The following is a 17,191-nucleotide window of genomic DNA, read 5'->3' on the forward strand; positions in this document are numbered from 1 at the left end:
ATTCCATTTCAATCCCAAGGTACTCCCAAATTCTTCTGATCAGCTCCTGTGCTTTTCTCTGTCTTCCAAGCATTTTCCTTTGGAACAGTAAAAAAGGTTTCACTGGCAAAGTCTCTGTGTGGGATTTATTATCAAAGAAAGAGAAGCAGTCACCTTCTCCTTGATGGCTTACTTTTTGTTGGACAAAGTTTTGCATTTCTTTCTAGTCCATTCTGCATCAAAAAATAACTTTGATCCTCCAAGAAAAAATATTCCAAAGACAGCTGGATACAGCAGCTTGAATTGCACACATGCCTCTCAGCATTCTTTGATTACTGCAATGCATTTGTTTCTCTTCTGCCTGGTGGACAGTGAATAATGTATTTTTACAAACACTCTACTGTCAACAACTTTTAGTACTTTGCCCTTTTACCAAAGTTTTGTCAGGATCAACTGATTCTGCTGGTAGGGTTTGCATCTTTACTAATAAGGGTCTTAGCTGCTTTCTCATGGCCAGAGTTGGAGCTGACACATAGTGTGCCTTTTCAATTTTCTTGCTGTATAATACCAGTCCAGTTGCTTATTTGTGCCTTCATAAAATTAGTACTGTCTATTTCTTCTAGTTTCTTTGGTATAGCAGAAAATCTCAGAATTTCCCTATGTGCTGGCTTCTCTAATTCTACCATTTTTAAACATCTCTTCTTGAGTGAGCTCATACTCAGCCAGCCTTTTCTTCATTTTGACCTCTGTTATTTGCACTTTTATCAGCTCATGTGAATATCCGTTTAAAGCTTCTTTAATTTTTCCAGTCTTTTGTTATTTGAGTTGATATACTCCTTCAGGGTTTCATTTATTTTAATAAACTCTGACCACATTTGACTTATTTTTCTTCTAGATTACTGCAAGCCATGTCTTGCACCAAAATTGTAGCTTGAACTGTTTTTTTGCTGTACAGCTGCAGGATTCTTCCCAGTCAGTGTTTTCTCTTTCCCTTTTCTAGCTGATTTTCTTTCAGTCTCCTAGTTTCGTCTTTGCTGGCATCTAGGCAGTATACTTACAATACAGCAACTGAATTTTAATCAAGCTGACAATATCACTAGCTGTTGTATCGCAATTTCTGCATTTACACTTGGAGAGCTGAAGTTAACCTGTTGATCACTGTGCAGCCATCCTGGCAGTTGGCATTGACTGTTTTTTTTTCTCCTGAAGTCTTCCTCGGTGTGGTGTGACATGCAGTAATGTGCTGATAAACCCAGCACCTTTAGTTTAACATCACTGAATCTTGTCACAGTCATTCTGATGTCAAAAACCTTTATTGGCTCCCAGTCCCCATAAAAAAGAGGAAAATAGATTATAAAGTTTTTAATGTCCTCATCCCTAAGCAACTCCATGTTGTTATTGCTTAGGAATTTACTAGACAGTGTTCTCTATTTGTGATGCTAAGCCATTTTGAAAAGATGTCCTTCTGTATCACTGTTGCAATATCCAAAACAGAAGGGATTTCCTGCCCAGGGCAGCTTGACATTTGGCCAGTATACAAAAGCACAATGATCTTGTATGCAATGTACATCACATTTATGCTCCCTGCATAGAACGTAGTACATAAAAGAGACTTATGGATGCAGCTATTCAGAACTTCTTTGCTGCCAGTTCAAATACTACTTTCGCTAGTTGGTCTGAATGTCTTGTTGCTGCACTGAATACTTAACCACCAGTTAAGTTCCCCACTGGAGTTGTTTTTTTTTTTTACTTTTCTTGGTTTTGTAGTTTGTTTTGCCACCTAGAGTTCATGTCATCCAAGAAGGGAGAATGTGTGGGAGGCAGATTCCCCATAAGGATCATCTTGAACTTGTCTTTTTTTGTTTGCATGCTTCCCACGACTATACCTCTTGTAGGATCTGTAAGGCAATTGTGCTAAGACACTCAGAAGCCATTTGTCTTTCCTGGCTATTTATCTTAAAAACCAATGCTTCAACAGTTAGCCCAGGATACCATATTAGACTCCTTTAACCTTGAGATAATCCCACCAGGTAAGAAGAAGGCCAAGAAGTCTCAGCTCGATTCTTTAGCTGTCCATCCTCTAACGGACATCTCTCTAGAAGCAGGTAATAGCTCTATAGGTCATTCTGCATCTACATTGGATTCCTCTGCCATGGCCCTGCTGGAGGCCAGCTTGGATCTGTCCTTCTGCACATCTTCTGAGGCTTTTCTCTGGATGTCAAGATGGAACTATGGTTGATTATCTCGGAGGGTCCTTGATGGATTCTACAGATACTTTAGGGAGGAGGCTCTGGGTTCTCTTATCAAATCTCACCAAGGGTCGGAACATCTGGTATTTATTAGGGCTGATGTTCCTTCCAACAAAAGACAAAAACTGAAGCATGTTTTGGTCCATCTTAAGGATCCTCAAAGGGAATGGCACAAGTTTAGTCAGGACTTGTTTTCTGTCTTGATGGCCCTAAAGTCTCCTCAAGGGGTTTCAGTACCTGCTCATTCTTGGACCTCTACCCTTTCTAAATGGCTTAGGGAACTGGATTACTCAGATGAGGATTCGGTGTCTGATGAGAGGTCTCTGTCCTTTTCTTCACAGATGCCTTCACCTTTGGCTTATGGTTCTGATGAAGAGAAGTCTGTTAGCCCTGACTCTAATTTTGAGGAATTGTCCTTAGAGGACGTAATTGCTAGGACAATGGAATTAACCCTCTTTTCAGGAAGTTTTTACATTTCTGTTTCTTCCTTTCATTTTCAGTTCGCTGCTTTGCCCTTTGGCTTCTCTACTGCCCTAAGGGTATTCACAAAATATCTAGCTCATGTGATTGCTTTCTGCAGGCTCCAAGGCATTAAGATTTTTCCTTATCTAGATGACCTGCTGTTTCTGGAGTCTTCTCCAAGTCACCTATTACAGGATCTGAAGATTACCATATCTCTTCTTCAAAGTTTGGAGTTTACTATCAACTTCCAAAAGTCCATCCTGATTCCTTGTCAGAATCATGTGCATCTGGGATTCAGGATTCAGACAGTGACAATGTTGGCCTCTCTTCCACCTCCAAAAGTTTTGTCATTGACAGCCTTCTTTTAGTCTTTTCATCCTCTGACTGCCATGCTAGCCAGGGAGTTTCTTCAGGCCCTGGGATTCATGGCCTCTTCTATTCCAACACTTTCTTTTGTCAGACTGTATATGTGGATGCTTCAGTGGTACCTCAAGTCAGTTTGGCTGCAGCAGTGTCCCCCTCTGGATTTCAGTGTACCTCTCCTTCCATGTCTAAACAAGGAATTTAAGTGGTGCATTCAACAGTTTGCTCTCAACCCAGGCCGATCCTTTCAGCCTCCAGTTCCTTCTCAAGAACTGTTCACTGATGCCTCAGATATGGAATGGGAGGCTTCTTTTGTTCACCTGAAAGTTCAGAGTCTCTGGCCTCCCCATCAGCAGTCAGACCATATTATCATCAATGAGATGAGAGCTCTGATTCTGGCCCTTCAAGCTTTTCACCCGATGTTCTGTCCAGGCCCCTTGAAGATGTACACAGACATCACTACCGTAATATTGTATGTTAACAAGCAGGGAGGCACAAAATCTTACCTCCTCTGCAGTATGGCTGTTCAGGTTTGGGAGGTGTCTCTCAGTTATCAGTTAACTCTTCAGGCAGTATACATTCCTTCAGAGCACAATCTAGTGACCGACTCTTTGAGATGGTCCAAAACACAGGCTTATGAATGGATGCTTCACAGACATGTGTTTCTGGACATTGTCCATCAGTGGGGTATTCCTCAGGTAGATCTTTTTGCCTCCCTTGTGAATAGGCAGCTTCCTCTCTTCTCTTCCATAGTACCATACCATCTGGTGTAGAAGACAGTTGCACTTTCTTTTCTTTGGAAGGAGATGCTTCTTTATGCTTTCCCTCCTCCAAGAGTCCTACAGAAAATTCAGCTGTGCATCCCAACAATCTTGCTAATGGCTCCCTTTTGACCAAGACAGCACTGGCTCCCCCTCTTAATGCATCTGGCCAGGGGTAATCACCACAGGTTACCTCACCAGTTGGATCTCCTCACACAGGACAAGGGGTCTCTTATCCATCCTCACTTGTCTAGTCTTCATCTGACACTGTGGATGATAGGGTTTTTATCTCTTTCAGGCACCTCTTTTCTGAGGACATGTCCAGGATTTTACAGGAGGCAAGGAAACCCTCAACAAGGAAATCTTACATGTCCAAATGGAAAATATTTTCTGTTTGGTTCCATGATTGTAACCAGGGCCCTTTCTCAGTGGGGGTCCCTCTGGTCCTCTCTTATTTGTGTGAGTTGCTCCAGTCTGGCCTAGTCTATTCTTTGAAGCCTCATTTGTCACCCATGTCTGCTTGTCTGACCTTGAATCTTCATTTGACTTCTTGTTTTGAGGTCAAACAATTTCTTAAAGGCATCCTGCATCTGAGGCCTCCAAGAAAACCTATTCCCCTTCCTTCGTACCTTCATTTTGTTTTGGAAAAATTGACTCAGACTCCTTTTGAGCCTGCAGATTCTGTTTCTTAGCAGCTTTGTACCTGGAAGACTGTTTTGATGCTGGCTCTTACTTCTGCTCAAAGGGTTTCTGAACTCCAGGCCCTTATGGCCATTCATCCCTGTTTGTTTTTTTTCCAAAGGGATAGGATGTCCTTCTTACTAATCCTTCTTTTATGCTCAAGGTAGTAAACGTGTTATCTTTGAATCAGTGTGTACAACCCCGTTCCTTTTTTCCTTCTCCCCAGTCTGCTAGTGAGAAGGTCCTGCATACCTTGGAATTGCACAGACAGCACAGGTACTTTTTGGATAAAACTAAGGCCATTTGTAAGTCTGATCAGCTTTTTGTTTCCTTTCATCCCAGGACATTGTGTTTGGCTGTTTCTAAGCAATCCATCTCTTCCTGGATATCTAAGGCCTTTTCCTTTTGTTATTCTTTTCATGGCAAACTCTGTCTACTTCTATTAGAGCTCATTCCACTAGGGCTGTTGCCTCTTCTGGTGCCTTCCTCAAGGGGTTGGACATCAATTCCAACCTTGAAGCTGCTACTCTGTCTTCATTGCATACCTTTACTAAACATTATAAGTTGGATATGGTTTCTAGGGCCAGAGCAGATTTTGCTGAAACCATTTTATGTAGGTTTGTTGAGGGCTGTTCTCAGCCTCCCACCTCCCAGTCTGTTTCTTGAGCTTTTTTACTCTCCACTTCTGTACCGAATACTGCAACAGTGATATAGAAGGACATAGTACAGTTATGTAAAATCTTACTATAACAGTAGATGTCCTTCTCTTCACTGCTGCAATATTCACTCCCACCTTACAACCCCCTCTTGTTTGTTCTGCTTTTTGTTTTAGATTCCCTTCTTGCTGAGAGTTTCTCCTTTTTATGCTGCATTTTTTCCTTCTGGATGTACATGGACTCTTTTGCCCCATGGAGACTGTTTTCTTCTGGGGCAATTCATTTCTGGGTAGTTATGTCTGTACATCCCTTTTATGCCTTATGTTCTGTGCAGGGAGCATAAATGTAAAATATGGTGCGTACAAGATCATTAGACTTTTGTATACAGGTGGAGTGTCGGGTTGCCCTGGGCAGAAGATCCCTTCTGATCTGGATACTGCAACATTGAAGAGAAGGACATCTGCTGTTATGGTAAGATTTTACACAACTTTACTGTCTTTCAGTAATTAGTGTTTGCAAAGAAAAATATATCAAGTTACTGTAGTACTGAAAACAAAAATGTGCTTTATGTGCAAGCTTGGTAAAAGCAAGCTGATGCAACTGACTAATAAATCATGTTTCAGTGCAATACTGAGCAACAAAACTTGTTTAGGAATCATGACTTCAGTAAAGCTGGAATTACAGCTTTCCACTTGTGATACTTTCGAACAGTAAAGCAATGGGAAGTAGATAGTGGAAAGCACTGAGATAAATAATGTAACATACCATGAAATAATTCATGCTGCATAATTGGTTTGCAATTTTGTTCAAGATAAGTCAGGCTGAATGGCTTCATGATAGTAGGCATATGTTTAATTAATCTTTTCCTAACATGGTAAGTGAGCTGATCCAGATGGACTGTTCCTAGTCATAGTCTGAAAAACATGAAAATTGCATCAAAAGAGAACACAGAATGCCTCAGATAATAAGTAACAGAACTTAAGGAACCAACCTGAGCCCTGCTGTGTTTTTGAAATATGATATTAACTATAGTTAGTATAAATTTCGACATTCTAAAATCACTTTGGTACCCTATAACATGTGAAACAGATATGGCCTCTGAAGTAGTCAAGTAACACTTTCTTAAAATTAGGGTGACAAAGAGTTCCAAAATCAAGGTCCTAACATGCTGAATGGTTTATTTCTAATAAATGTCTCTTGTGTGTGTCTTAAAGAAAGATTTAACAAATATGTTGGATATGATTAAAGTGCTCTAGCAGACTGAACAGTACAATATAATTCCTTGTCCCATATATTATGTCTTTTTCCTGGTGACAATATTGTATAAACTTTGTTGGAAGTAGCTGTAGCACAGACATCTTAGAAAAGATTATATTTATGCACAAATGTGACATGTTTATTACTTTGGGTGAAGGAATAGAGGTTGGATTCAGAAAACTTTTCTACATTGCTGTAAGTGAATTTGCATGATTAGATACCACTTGCAGGGCTATATTGAATGCTGAGCAGCAGGGTTGGACATGGTGCATGCTAATTGCATACAATGTAATTGTAATGAGCAACATTATTAAAATGATGGCTTGGTCTATGCAAATTAAGTAATTAAGATTGCTAAACACATAAAAGCCGCACCCCATATTTGTGCACACTGTATAACTGAAATCAGATGAATGTTTGTATTCATGCTAAGAGAATCGCTAAATAAAGTTAGAGGTTGCTGCCACATAATTAAATATGTATCTCTGCAAGACACTCTCATTGCTGCTATATTGTTTGTTCATGTTGTCATGCCTGAGATGTAGTATCATTCATCCTCACTTAACATTTCACAGACTCCTCAAGACTGACATTGTGAACCAGTACCGTGTGGATAGGAAGACCATTCAAGGCACTGTGGACATTTATCAGCCTTGTCTGCAGCCTAGTGGTAGTCATGAGGTATCAGTCCCAAAGGACACTAAAGTATGTGTGACTTTACATACATTAGCTACAGTAAACCTGCAGTGACATAATAGGGACACAGTGGAGGCATGTGCCTCAAGAATACTCCAGCAGGTTTTCGATGCCATGCTTCAGCATTTGGATGAGAATATGTGGTGCCGACATACCACAGAGGAACAAGGGAATAGAATGGGGGAATTTCATGATATAGCCCATTCTCCTGTGGTGCTAGGGAGCATAGACTGTACCACACTGAAATAAAGGCCCCACCTAGTGAATTTTGAAGGAGGTACATAAACCTCAAATGTACTCCAACTGCCAGGTGGTCTATAATGCATACGGTATTATCTACAGTGTGTCTACAGGCCATCCAGGTAATCACAAAACCTGTAGATGGAACACCTATGATCAATTCCAATGTTTTGTCAGGGGGTGACTTCCCCTATGGGCATCTTTTTGTTGATGATGCTGATATGCCCTGGAATCCTTACTAATGACACCTATCAAAAATCTATAAAATGAAACAGACCAAGGGTACAGCCAGGCCTAGTCATATGAGAAACATTACTGAGTGTGTGTTTGGGGTACTGAAAGGATTGTTTTGCTGTTTGGATTCATCCGGTGGAGTCCTGCAGTGTAACCCTGGCACGAATGCAAAAATATATTAATTTTGTGCAGTGTTACACAATATCATACTTAGAAGGTGGTTACAGCAGGTTGGGCACTTGCAGGAGCAGTAGGCCTTGGCACACGAGGCAGTGCAGGCTATGTCAGATGAGAATTCAGTGGAGGAGCCAGCATCAGGTGATGATGATGCCAAATGGAGGAGGACACAATATGCTGTGGCAGAGGCAAGGAGGTAGTGGCTTGCACATAACTTCAAAACATAATTGATCAGAGTAAAGTACATGCACTACACTAAAAGTGATAGAAATATAGGAACATACTAGAAAAGTGATCACAGGGAACATAAGATGCCTAGCCATATACACTGTTAAGTAGACAAGCTTAAAAGGTCTTGCCACCCTTCTAAAACATGTAATAGTGTTACAATGCTTAATAGTAATGCATGCAAAGCCAACACCAGGCTGTGATTACTCATGCATAGGCTGGCCAAGTTGTGCTTCAGTTACAGGTAACCCACGTGACAATGTACAAAGGGCAGGGCACAGTTATCAGCATTTACAAAGGTGGGGGAGGGGGAAACATTTGTGGTTATCTCTCACAGGGGAATGTGTGAGTGCCAAAAACAATTAAAAGAAAGAGCTGTTTTGTGTATGGGCTTTCTGGGGGGTTGGGATGAGCATAATGTAAAAGGTTTTGTGAAGGGCCACTGTTGGTGGTAGTGTACATATAGGTTCATAGGTTCATACTAGGCTATCTGCCCTAGGGCATTTATAAGCCTAGCCAGAATGTGTTTGGCTTTCACCACCCATTTTAAATTTATTTTGCTATGCCCTTTTTCGAGGTTAGTTGTGATGTATTGTGGGCTTAGGTGGTGTGAGTGTGTGTCTGCTGGTAGATAGTTTCAGCAGTAGTTAGGTGATTGTGACTGAATGTACTGGACAGGTCCAGGACATGTATGGTAGAGGTCTAAGCATCCCATGCATGCACTTGCTCACAAGAACTGGCTCTACAAAAAGGTGATGTTAGCATGCTGCATGACCATGAGTGATGTTTAATACAAGATGTGCCACTGCCATGATTGCCACAACCTCAGGGACATCCTCTCCTCACTGTCAACACACCCACAACAGATGTGGCCATGGAAGTGCTGGTGCTGTAAAAGAATGATCTACATCATTCATGCTCATGATGGCTGCAATCTGTGGAGGTAGCATGGAACAGCTTTGAGGACAGTGCACCACTTCTTGCAGGTAAGCTTGAGGGGGCATGGCACTTTCCAGTATGGGACTGTGTTCATCAAAATATCAGACGTAAAGGACATCCACTCCCGTAGGTCATCTTGCACACCCTACATCACCCTTGCTAAGTTCACTATGGGTGGCACTTACCTGTGGCTACACAATAACCCTGCACAAACTCTGGGTTGCAGCTTCTGACACACTAACCCCAGGAAGATATTGGTAAGGATGTGTCTAGGCAAGCAGCATTAGCAACCGCTCCCTATGTGTATCTTGTCTGCCCACAGAGGCTAGGAGCAGATCCTGATGTGTGTCTACTAGGGGATATCAAATTTTCCAGACTGCTAATGTCCTCAGTAACCTGTCCTTCCTGTGTGCTATGTCTCCTGCTTGTCTGTAAGTATAAAGACTTTGTCCATGGTCTGGGTATGCAGTGACCACACTCCCTGTGTCCAGCACACACTCTGCACCCCCTAATTGTGCCAACTCATCCACACCATCATCATCATCATACGTTGTAGATCCTCCAATATCAGGCAGTGGTAGTTCCAAAGTGATGGTGCCAGATAAAGAATGTCCTGTGAATACACCAAAGCAGATCATCCTGGGTAAGTATGATCTAGTAGCAAAAGTGTGCATGAAAGTGAGGTGTGCAAATAGTAACATTTAAAAAAATAAAACATATTTTAATTGCACACCTTGTGGCTATGCAGGGGAGAATACCTGATGTTACTGTATACCACAAATCAGACAGCTTTAATAAGTTGAGCAGTGACTAAGGGGGTTAGGATTTACAAGTACTGTTGCACAGAAAGAGGTTTGCATGTGTGGGACATCTCCAGTAGATACTCCTGTTGGCCACAAGGGTTGTGCCCCTATATTCATCACCACACTGTGGGACTATGTGGAACTGTCACTGCCTCTTACAGAGGCCAGACACTGCCCAGCTTCCTTTGATCCACCTTCTCATGTCAGGTGGACAGCTCTTTGTTCAGTGGCATGTGTAATGCCAGTGGTCCTGTGGCTCACCATTTCATAAGTACAGTTGTGGCTACCACCTGCATTAATGTCCACCACCAGACCTTTCTAGGCACAGCCGTGATAGGCCCAGTCAGCAACATCCAGGCCAAAGAGCTATCAGCCATGGAGACAGAGTGCCTGTAGTAGCACCAAATTCTCTGCCTTAGAGAACGTAGATTACTATATACTTTTCCATTAGAGTCTGCAGTGTTTTTCTGTTTAGTCAGTTTTTAGGCTTTGGGCTGTAAGTATGGAAAACACCGGTATCAGTATCTTCTTGGTGAGTGACTCTGAAAATCCCTTACAGCATCTTTCTCCATCTTGCCCATATATAGCATGGCTGTTGGAGTGTCTAACAGTCATATATTTCTATCCATATTGTTTAAGTAATGTCAGGCACATAAGTTTACTGAGCAAATGTCCCCCCAGAGTACATCATCTAAAACACTGCGACTGACTAAGGTGACATACTGTTTTCTCTCAGGGTTAAAATACTTTCACTATTTTTGGATCTGGTGAGGTCGGCACATACTTAGGTAGTCCCACAATTGCAGATCTATACATGTAATCACTTTTAAGGAAGCCCATTCCGCCTTCAGAGTGAGGACTATATTACCTTAATATACATTGATTTTCATATGTCATTTGATGAGCGAAGTATTTTTCTTGTTTTCCTGTCTAACTGATTTAATATTTTTAGGGCCAGTCAATCACCCCAAAACTGTAAGTTAGAACAGGAAGAACAAACTGGTTTATAGTTTGGACTTTATTCTTAGATGTCAAAAGCAATTTTTAATATTATAGGTTCATAGGTTCATAGGTAGGTACTAGGCTATTGGCCCGAGGGCCTACGTAAGCCTAGCCAACAAGGTTCCCTGGCTCACACCACCAAAGAAAGTTATTTTCCTGTGCCACTGTCGAGCAGAGACACAGAAGTTATCCCCGGGGTGTATTTCCTATTTCCCATCCACTCATCAAGATTTTTCTTGAAGAGTGCTAATGAAGAACTTTGCTTGACATAGATGGGTAGCCTGTTCTAGAGTATGGGAAGTCTCTGGGACAGGAATCTGTCCCTCCAGCATGTCCTGTTTATTGTGGTGACAAGGTTTAGGTCCCTAGAGAAGAAAACTCAGTAAAGAATATTTGCAGCTGCGAGAGGGATATTTATTGTTGTTCATGCACTCTTGTCTACCTGTGGTCATTCTTACTGAGCATCTAGGCTCATCACACACACGTAGTAAAAAGAAGGGGGCTCTCCACAATCGCACCCACATGGTCTCTGAATCTTAGTGTTATATGTTATAGATTTTAAAAGGAGTAGCTAAGATATGAAAATTTGATTCTTATGTCCAATAAGGACCGCTTACCTCAGCAAGTCTGCTCATTTTACTGTTTACTACACTCCAGAACCTTATTTTTTTTGTACATACATGCTGATACGTTTTAATGTGAGTTTGTGTGAATATATACATATGCATTTTTATAAGTGCACGTGTATTACTGGACTATCCATACCATTGTGAGCATCATCACAATCGCTGTTCACCATATGTGTGTGTGTACCTCACATACATATTTTATGCACTAATCACATTTTTGTCACTTGCTTTAGTCTGCATTCAGAAACACCTGTTAGAAATTGCTTTATACTTGCTCCTCTTGACTTTCTAGGTAAAAGTACATCTGCAATATATGTTACACTCAGAATTAGTGCATAAAATGATGTCATATCTCTCCAGTTGAAAACCAGGCACACTGTGACTTTGTGAAGCTAAGGAATATGCTGATCCGGACACACATGCACGATCTGAAGGATGTAACCTGCGACGTTCACTACGAGAACTATAGAGCGCAGTGCATACAACAGATGACAAGGTCAGTACTTAAAAATCCTGTTTGTAACTCTGAATTTTTATTATTAGCAATAATTAAAAACACTGAAATACTGTTTCTGTTGTCTTGCGTAACATATTCATGAATGCCAATGCTTTCTTCAAGAAGTAGGGAGCCAGGTATTTCGTCATTTAGGAAGTCTATGGAAACATGGAAAGAGAAGGATTCAAAAAGTACATTTGTGTAATGTGATGTACGCATTGTAACAGCAAATTAATGAAGCATTCCTGTCTTCATAATCTGGTTACTTTATGCATCCACACTGGTGTGGTAACTCTGCTGAAATACTTCCACCAGTTGGGCCTCTGCAATTATGAGATGTATTTTAGACGAGTGCTTCTACAAATCAAATTTATGTATTTGTAAGTATAAGTTTAACAGTTTCACCGGTCCTCTGACTTGACAGACTTCTACTCCCTCACTGCCACAGCCAAATTTCGAAGTCTTGCTAAGTAAAACTCCTTAGTGGCTTTTGTTTCATGACAATACATTCTCGTATCAGAGACCTTGACAATGTGAAGTTAATCAGGAGGTGTCTCTATTACTTAGATGCTAGGGGTAAAGACAGAAGATGTTTCTGTTTGAACACAATAATTTCATGATCGCCAGCACCGGGAATTGCTATTTTAATTTGCAGGAGATACAACTGTGCATTTGTAAAGATGCACAATGCATTACAAATAGTCCCTACAGTATGTTTCTAGAAGTTAGAATGTGCCTTCTGGGAACAAGTTAATCCATCACTGAGTTTCGAATCCACAAGCTGGATGGGGTCTTCAGCTTCAGCTTCTGTGTTTGGACCACTGCTGTAGTAAAACCACCTCTGGTCTTGTAAATTCCATCAAGGTTGTAATACTTAATGAGTCTGTGGGTAGAAAATCATGGTGTTGGCTTGCAAAGATCAACAGAGAAAGCATATCAGAAAATTGCCACTGGTCTAGTAAAATGAACCTTAATGGACCCACTTAGAGGCTTGAATGCAAAATCATGAATCATAACAAAGTCTGGCTACCCAGCTGGAAAGTTTATCTACCCACTTGCATGCCCTGTCTGTGTGGTGCAAAGGATACAAACAGCTTGTTATATTTTCTAATGTTTGCTTCTAGTAATGTATGTCAACAACTGCCCTGTGGGATCCATCCTATGTAAACACTGTTCCTGAGTATCTGATGCATGAGTTATAAAAAAAGAAGCTAAACATTTTGTTTGATTCAAAGCAACATTTGATATGGTCTTAGACATATTGAACAGCTTTGCAGAAAAAGTTAGTCTGCTCTTACTAAGAACTATGTATGTTTCAAAGCACATAACAACTAGCAGTCCTAATATTCTCCTAGATGAAGTAAAAGCCACTAAGAGCTGCCCACCTGCAATAATTTTGAATAATTATAACATTGTGGCTTTAGATGCAGCACAGATTGTGTGGTTTCTCTGCACATGAACTCTAAAAAAACAGCATTGTTACACTGAGGGTTTTCTGACTGTACTCTTGTGGCAGATGTGTGCTGTAGTAAAACTCTCTGAGTTGGAGGATGCTGGCTGAAAGCTTATTGTTTATTTTCCTGATTGGTCTGCAAGCCTGTTGTAAAACTTGTTTTTTTTATTCTCTTATAAGGCCGGTGTTTCTGCTAGGCTGCTCTCCGTGCAGCTGCGGTTATCAGTGCCCTGTAATTACGCAAATGCTATTGAGTTAAATGTTCCCTTAAAATAACTATCTCTGCAACCTTCTCCAGTCCCACTGCTGCTCTATGAGCATCTGAGTTGCATGCAGAGCTGCATCACCTTGTTGGATAGCTGCAGTTCACACTGAGTGTAGCACCCATTCTTCATCCGTGTGCTGTCATCCCAGTCCAGTTAAATCTCCCCACTCTTCTCCCTGGTTAAACCCACAGTAAAAAAACACCTGAAACCATGGATAGGCACTTTCCTGCTATTTCTCTCTCCATCCTGGTGAACATGGGCATCCTGAGGCAATGTAGCAGTTGTCTCATGTATACTGACAATCACTTATTCCTGAAACAAACAAACACAGTATGTGAGAGATATAGTTACACTATGTAAATTGATACAAGACTCTCACACACTGACAAATCAAATGACAAATGGGTTGTCAGCACATGCACATTATTTCCCTCACTAAATAAGGTCTCAACACATAAACACACATGCAGAGGTACTCATAAGTAACATACCAAAACCTCAGAGGGCTCCCGTACGTTGCCCTCAGAAAGTACGTGCAAACAAAACCAAGTCAACACCAACCACTATGCATAATAATACACATCACAGTGTGTCCACAAGAAAGCCCCTAACCACACATTCAGACATCTTGGTCATAGGAGACTCCAGCATGAGAAACGTGGGCATCCCCCTCACCAGGTTGGATAATCAGGGGCCAAGATTCACCAGATAACACAGACACCCAGGTCACTCACATACCAGCATGACTCAGCCATAGTCCATGTGGGTATGAATGACCTGAGACATACCTCCTTGGACTATATGAAGAGAGACATGATGGATTTCTCTGTATAAGTGTCGCAGGCTGGTATGAGCCTCGCATTGAGCAGCATTCTACCCTCACCAAGAATGATACCACAATACAAACAGAAAATGATTGCCTTCAATAATTGGCTTAGAAAATGGTGTCATTCCAAGGGGGTCTAGTATTGTCAGCCTAGGATGACATGATTGACTGACCATGCTGCTTTGCCAGAGATGGTCTGCACCTGTTGCCACTAGGTTTTTGAATAATGCCATTTTTAGGTGGTGCCAAAACAACAGACTTACCAACATAACAAATCCTTCTAATGTCAAGTTGAAGGTACTACTGCTCAATGCTAGGAGTCTTAACAAGAAACTGCACTCCCTGGAAGCTGACATCTGTGCAATTACAGAGATGTGGCTCAAGGCTACAGGCTACAGAAAGCACCTCAGCAGTGAAGGCTACAGTGCCCATCACACATTCAGACCACCCTCTGAAAAGGAAAAAATGAAAGAAGAGGAGGTGTTTCCTTTTACATAAAAATATATAAAGTGTTAATAAGCTGTTCTTATCTTGTATTATATATTTTAATTTGTCTCTAGCTTTTTGGTTTCGGTTCTAAGGTAGCACAGTCTCAGCTTATATTATGATGTTAAGGGGGAAGGTGGACTTGGTTAAAGGAATGAGTTTAATGTTTTTATTGCTTTTATTGCTCTTAACAGACCACTCCCTGGCTCCAGATAACCTGATTATATAATGAATGTTTTTAATTTTTTATGCTTTTTCTTATACTTATCTAGGATCACTTGTTTGTGTTTTTCAGTAAGGGATATTCCATTTTTAATTCAACTGTGGACTACCTACTATTTTCTATTTTATTATTTTACATTCCCATTTTCATTAGTGAACTAAGTGCAAAACATAATCCACGGAATGAATGTCACACCCTCCACACTACACAGTTTCTTCTTGGTTCATTTACATCAAGAACAATCACACCTCTAGATTGGTCAAACAGGATGACTCACTTGAGCTACTCCATGTCCAGCTTATGACAGGCAAAATTACCCACCATATCATCACTAGCGACAGGTCCCCAACCATGAACCATGAAAACCACTCAGCATACCTGAAATTAGCAGAATCACTTACCATTCCAACTAGCACACCACTCATGGGCAGTTCTGACTACCCCTCCATAAACTGCAGAACATGTACAACCACTAATATGCAGGCTCAGAGATTCCTGGATTTTGTCAATTCAAATATTCTGGAATAGCTGGCCTGCACTCCTACTTTGGGCTCAAATATCTTTGACGTAGTACTCACAAACACAGGGAAGCACTTCACCCCCCCCACACACACACACAGTTTAATGTCCTCATTGGTAAGATTGAATAATAAATCAGTCTCCTTTAAAATAAATGTAATGGTAGAACCTCCATCATACTCTAAAACCCTAAAGAATTGTTCCAAGGCAAATTACCTTCTATTAAGTGATAACATAGGTAATTTTAAAGCTCCCCCTAACCCCCAAAACATGGAGGCCTATGCAGAAGTATACACAAATGCCTTGTACAACCACTTAAACAACTGCCTAGAAATGGCATTTCCTGACCAAACTAAAGCCAGGTCTAGCTAAATGACCCTGGTGGGCTTGTGGCATAAATAGACTATACAAAAGAAGGAAAACAACTGCATAGAAATGGCAGTACCTGACCAAACTAAAGTCAGGTCTAGCTAAATGACCCTGGTGGACTTGTGGCATAAACAGACTATACAAAAGAAGGAAGAGATTCCTATCTAGAGGTGCACAACAGAAAAAAATCCCTCGTTAGTCTCAACAGGCAAATAAGAGAACTAGTCAAGTCTTCAAAAGCTACATAAGAGACTAAAATAACCTTCCAACCAAAGGATAACCATAGAGCATTTACAGTCATGTCTAAAATCTTAAGGAAAACACTGAAGAATGTGTTGAGCTGGCTGTATATGACACTACCTGTACTCAGCCAGAAGAAACAGCAAACCTGCTGGCTGATAAATGCATCTCAGACTTTACCCCTCATCATCTCACATCACCTCACGTCACTCCCCATTAAATACCTCCTTACCATTCCTTTGCCTGTTATCACAAAAGAATAGGTTCTCAGTGTACTCTCTAAATCTAGACACATGGCATCAATGGACCCTGACAGAATCCCAGGGTGACTATTAAACAGCTTGAAATATGACCTAGCAGATCCACTTAGATCCCTATTTAAACATAGTCTTCAGACAGACTTTGTCCTAGTAGAGTGTACAACAGTAACAAGTTATCCCTCTGCATAAGGGGGACCATCAACTGACCCAGGAAACTACCAACCCATAAGTCTGACTAGCCTCATATGCAAGTCTGTGGAAAGGATAATCATGGACCTGATTAACAATGATATAGGAAATCTCCAAACTCTAGACCCAACCCAGTGTGGCTACATCAAGGGCAGATCCTGCCTGCTCAGTCTGGTAGACTTCTTTGAGAAGGTGACCAAGGCCATGGATGAGGGTAAGCCATTGCATACTGTCTACCTTGACATAGCCAAGACATTTTACACAAATACCCAACTGAGGTATTATAGATAAATTCACAAAATTGGACATAAACCTCCATGTTACCAGATGGGTAGCCAAATGGCTCACAGATAGGACACATTTTGTTAGAGTGGGGCAATCCACATACAGCAGGAGGCCAGTCAGAAGTGGAGTACCACAGGGCTCAGTGCTGAGCCTCCTCCTGTTTGGGATATACTTCTCAAATGTCAAGGCAAATGTAGATGGCCTTTGGCTGACCAAGTCTGCT

The 17,191-nt window shown here is 41.2% G+C and overlaps 1 protein-coding gene across 1 annotated transcript in view; it reads left to right on the forward strand.

Moving 5' to 3' along the window:
• LOC122800352 (septin-5-like) overlaps positions 1-17,191 on the forward strand; it is a 153,272-nt gene that overhangs the window by 102,298 nt on the left and 33,783 nt on the right. The window contains exon 4 of the mRNA XM_044069801.1: positions 11,717-11,852. Coding sequence (XP_043925736.1) covers positions 11,717-11,852 — 136 coding nt within the window. The remainder of the gene's footprint in view (positions 1-11,716; positions 11,853-17,191) is intronic.

This window comes from Protopterus annectens, chromosome 4.part0 (assembly GCF_019279795.1).
Source record: "Protopterus annectens isolate FY-2018-M chromosome 4.part0, PAN1.0, whole genome shotgun sequence".
NCBI classification, from domain to species: Eukaryota; Metazoa; Chordata; order Ceratodontiformes; family Protopteridae; genus Protopterus; species Protopterus annectens.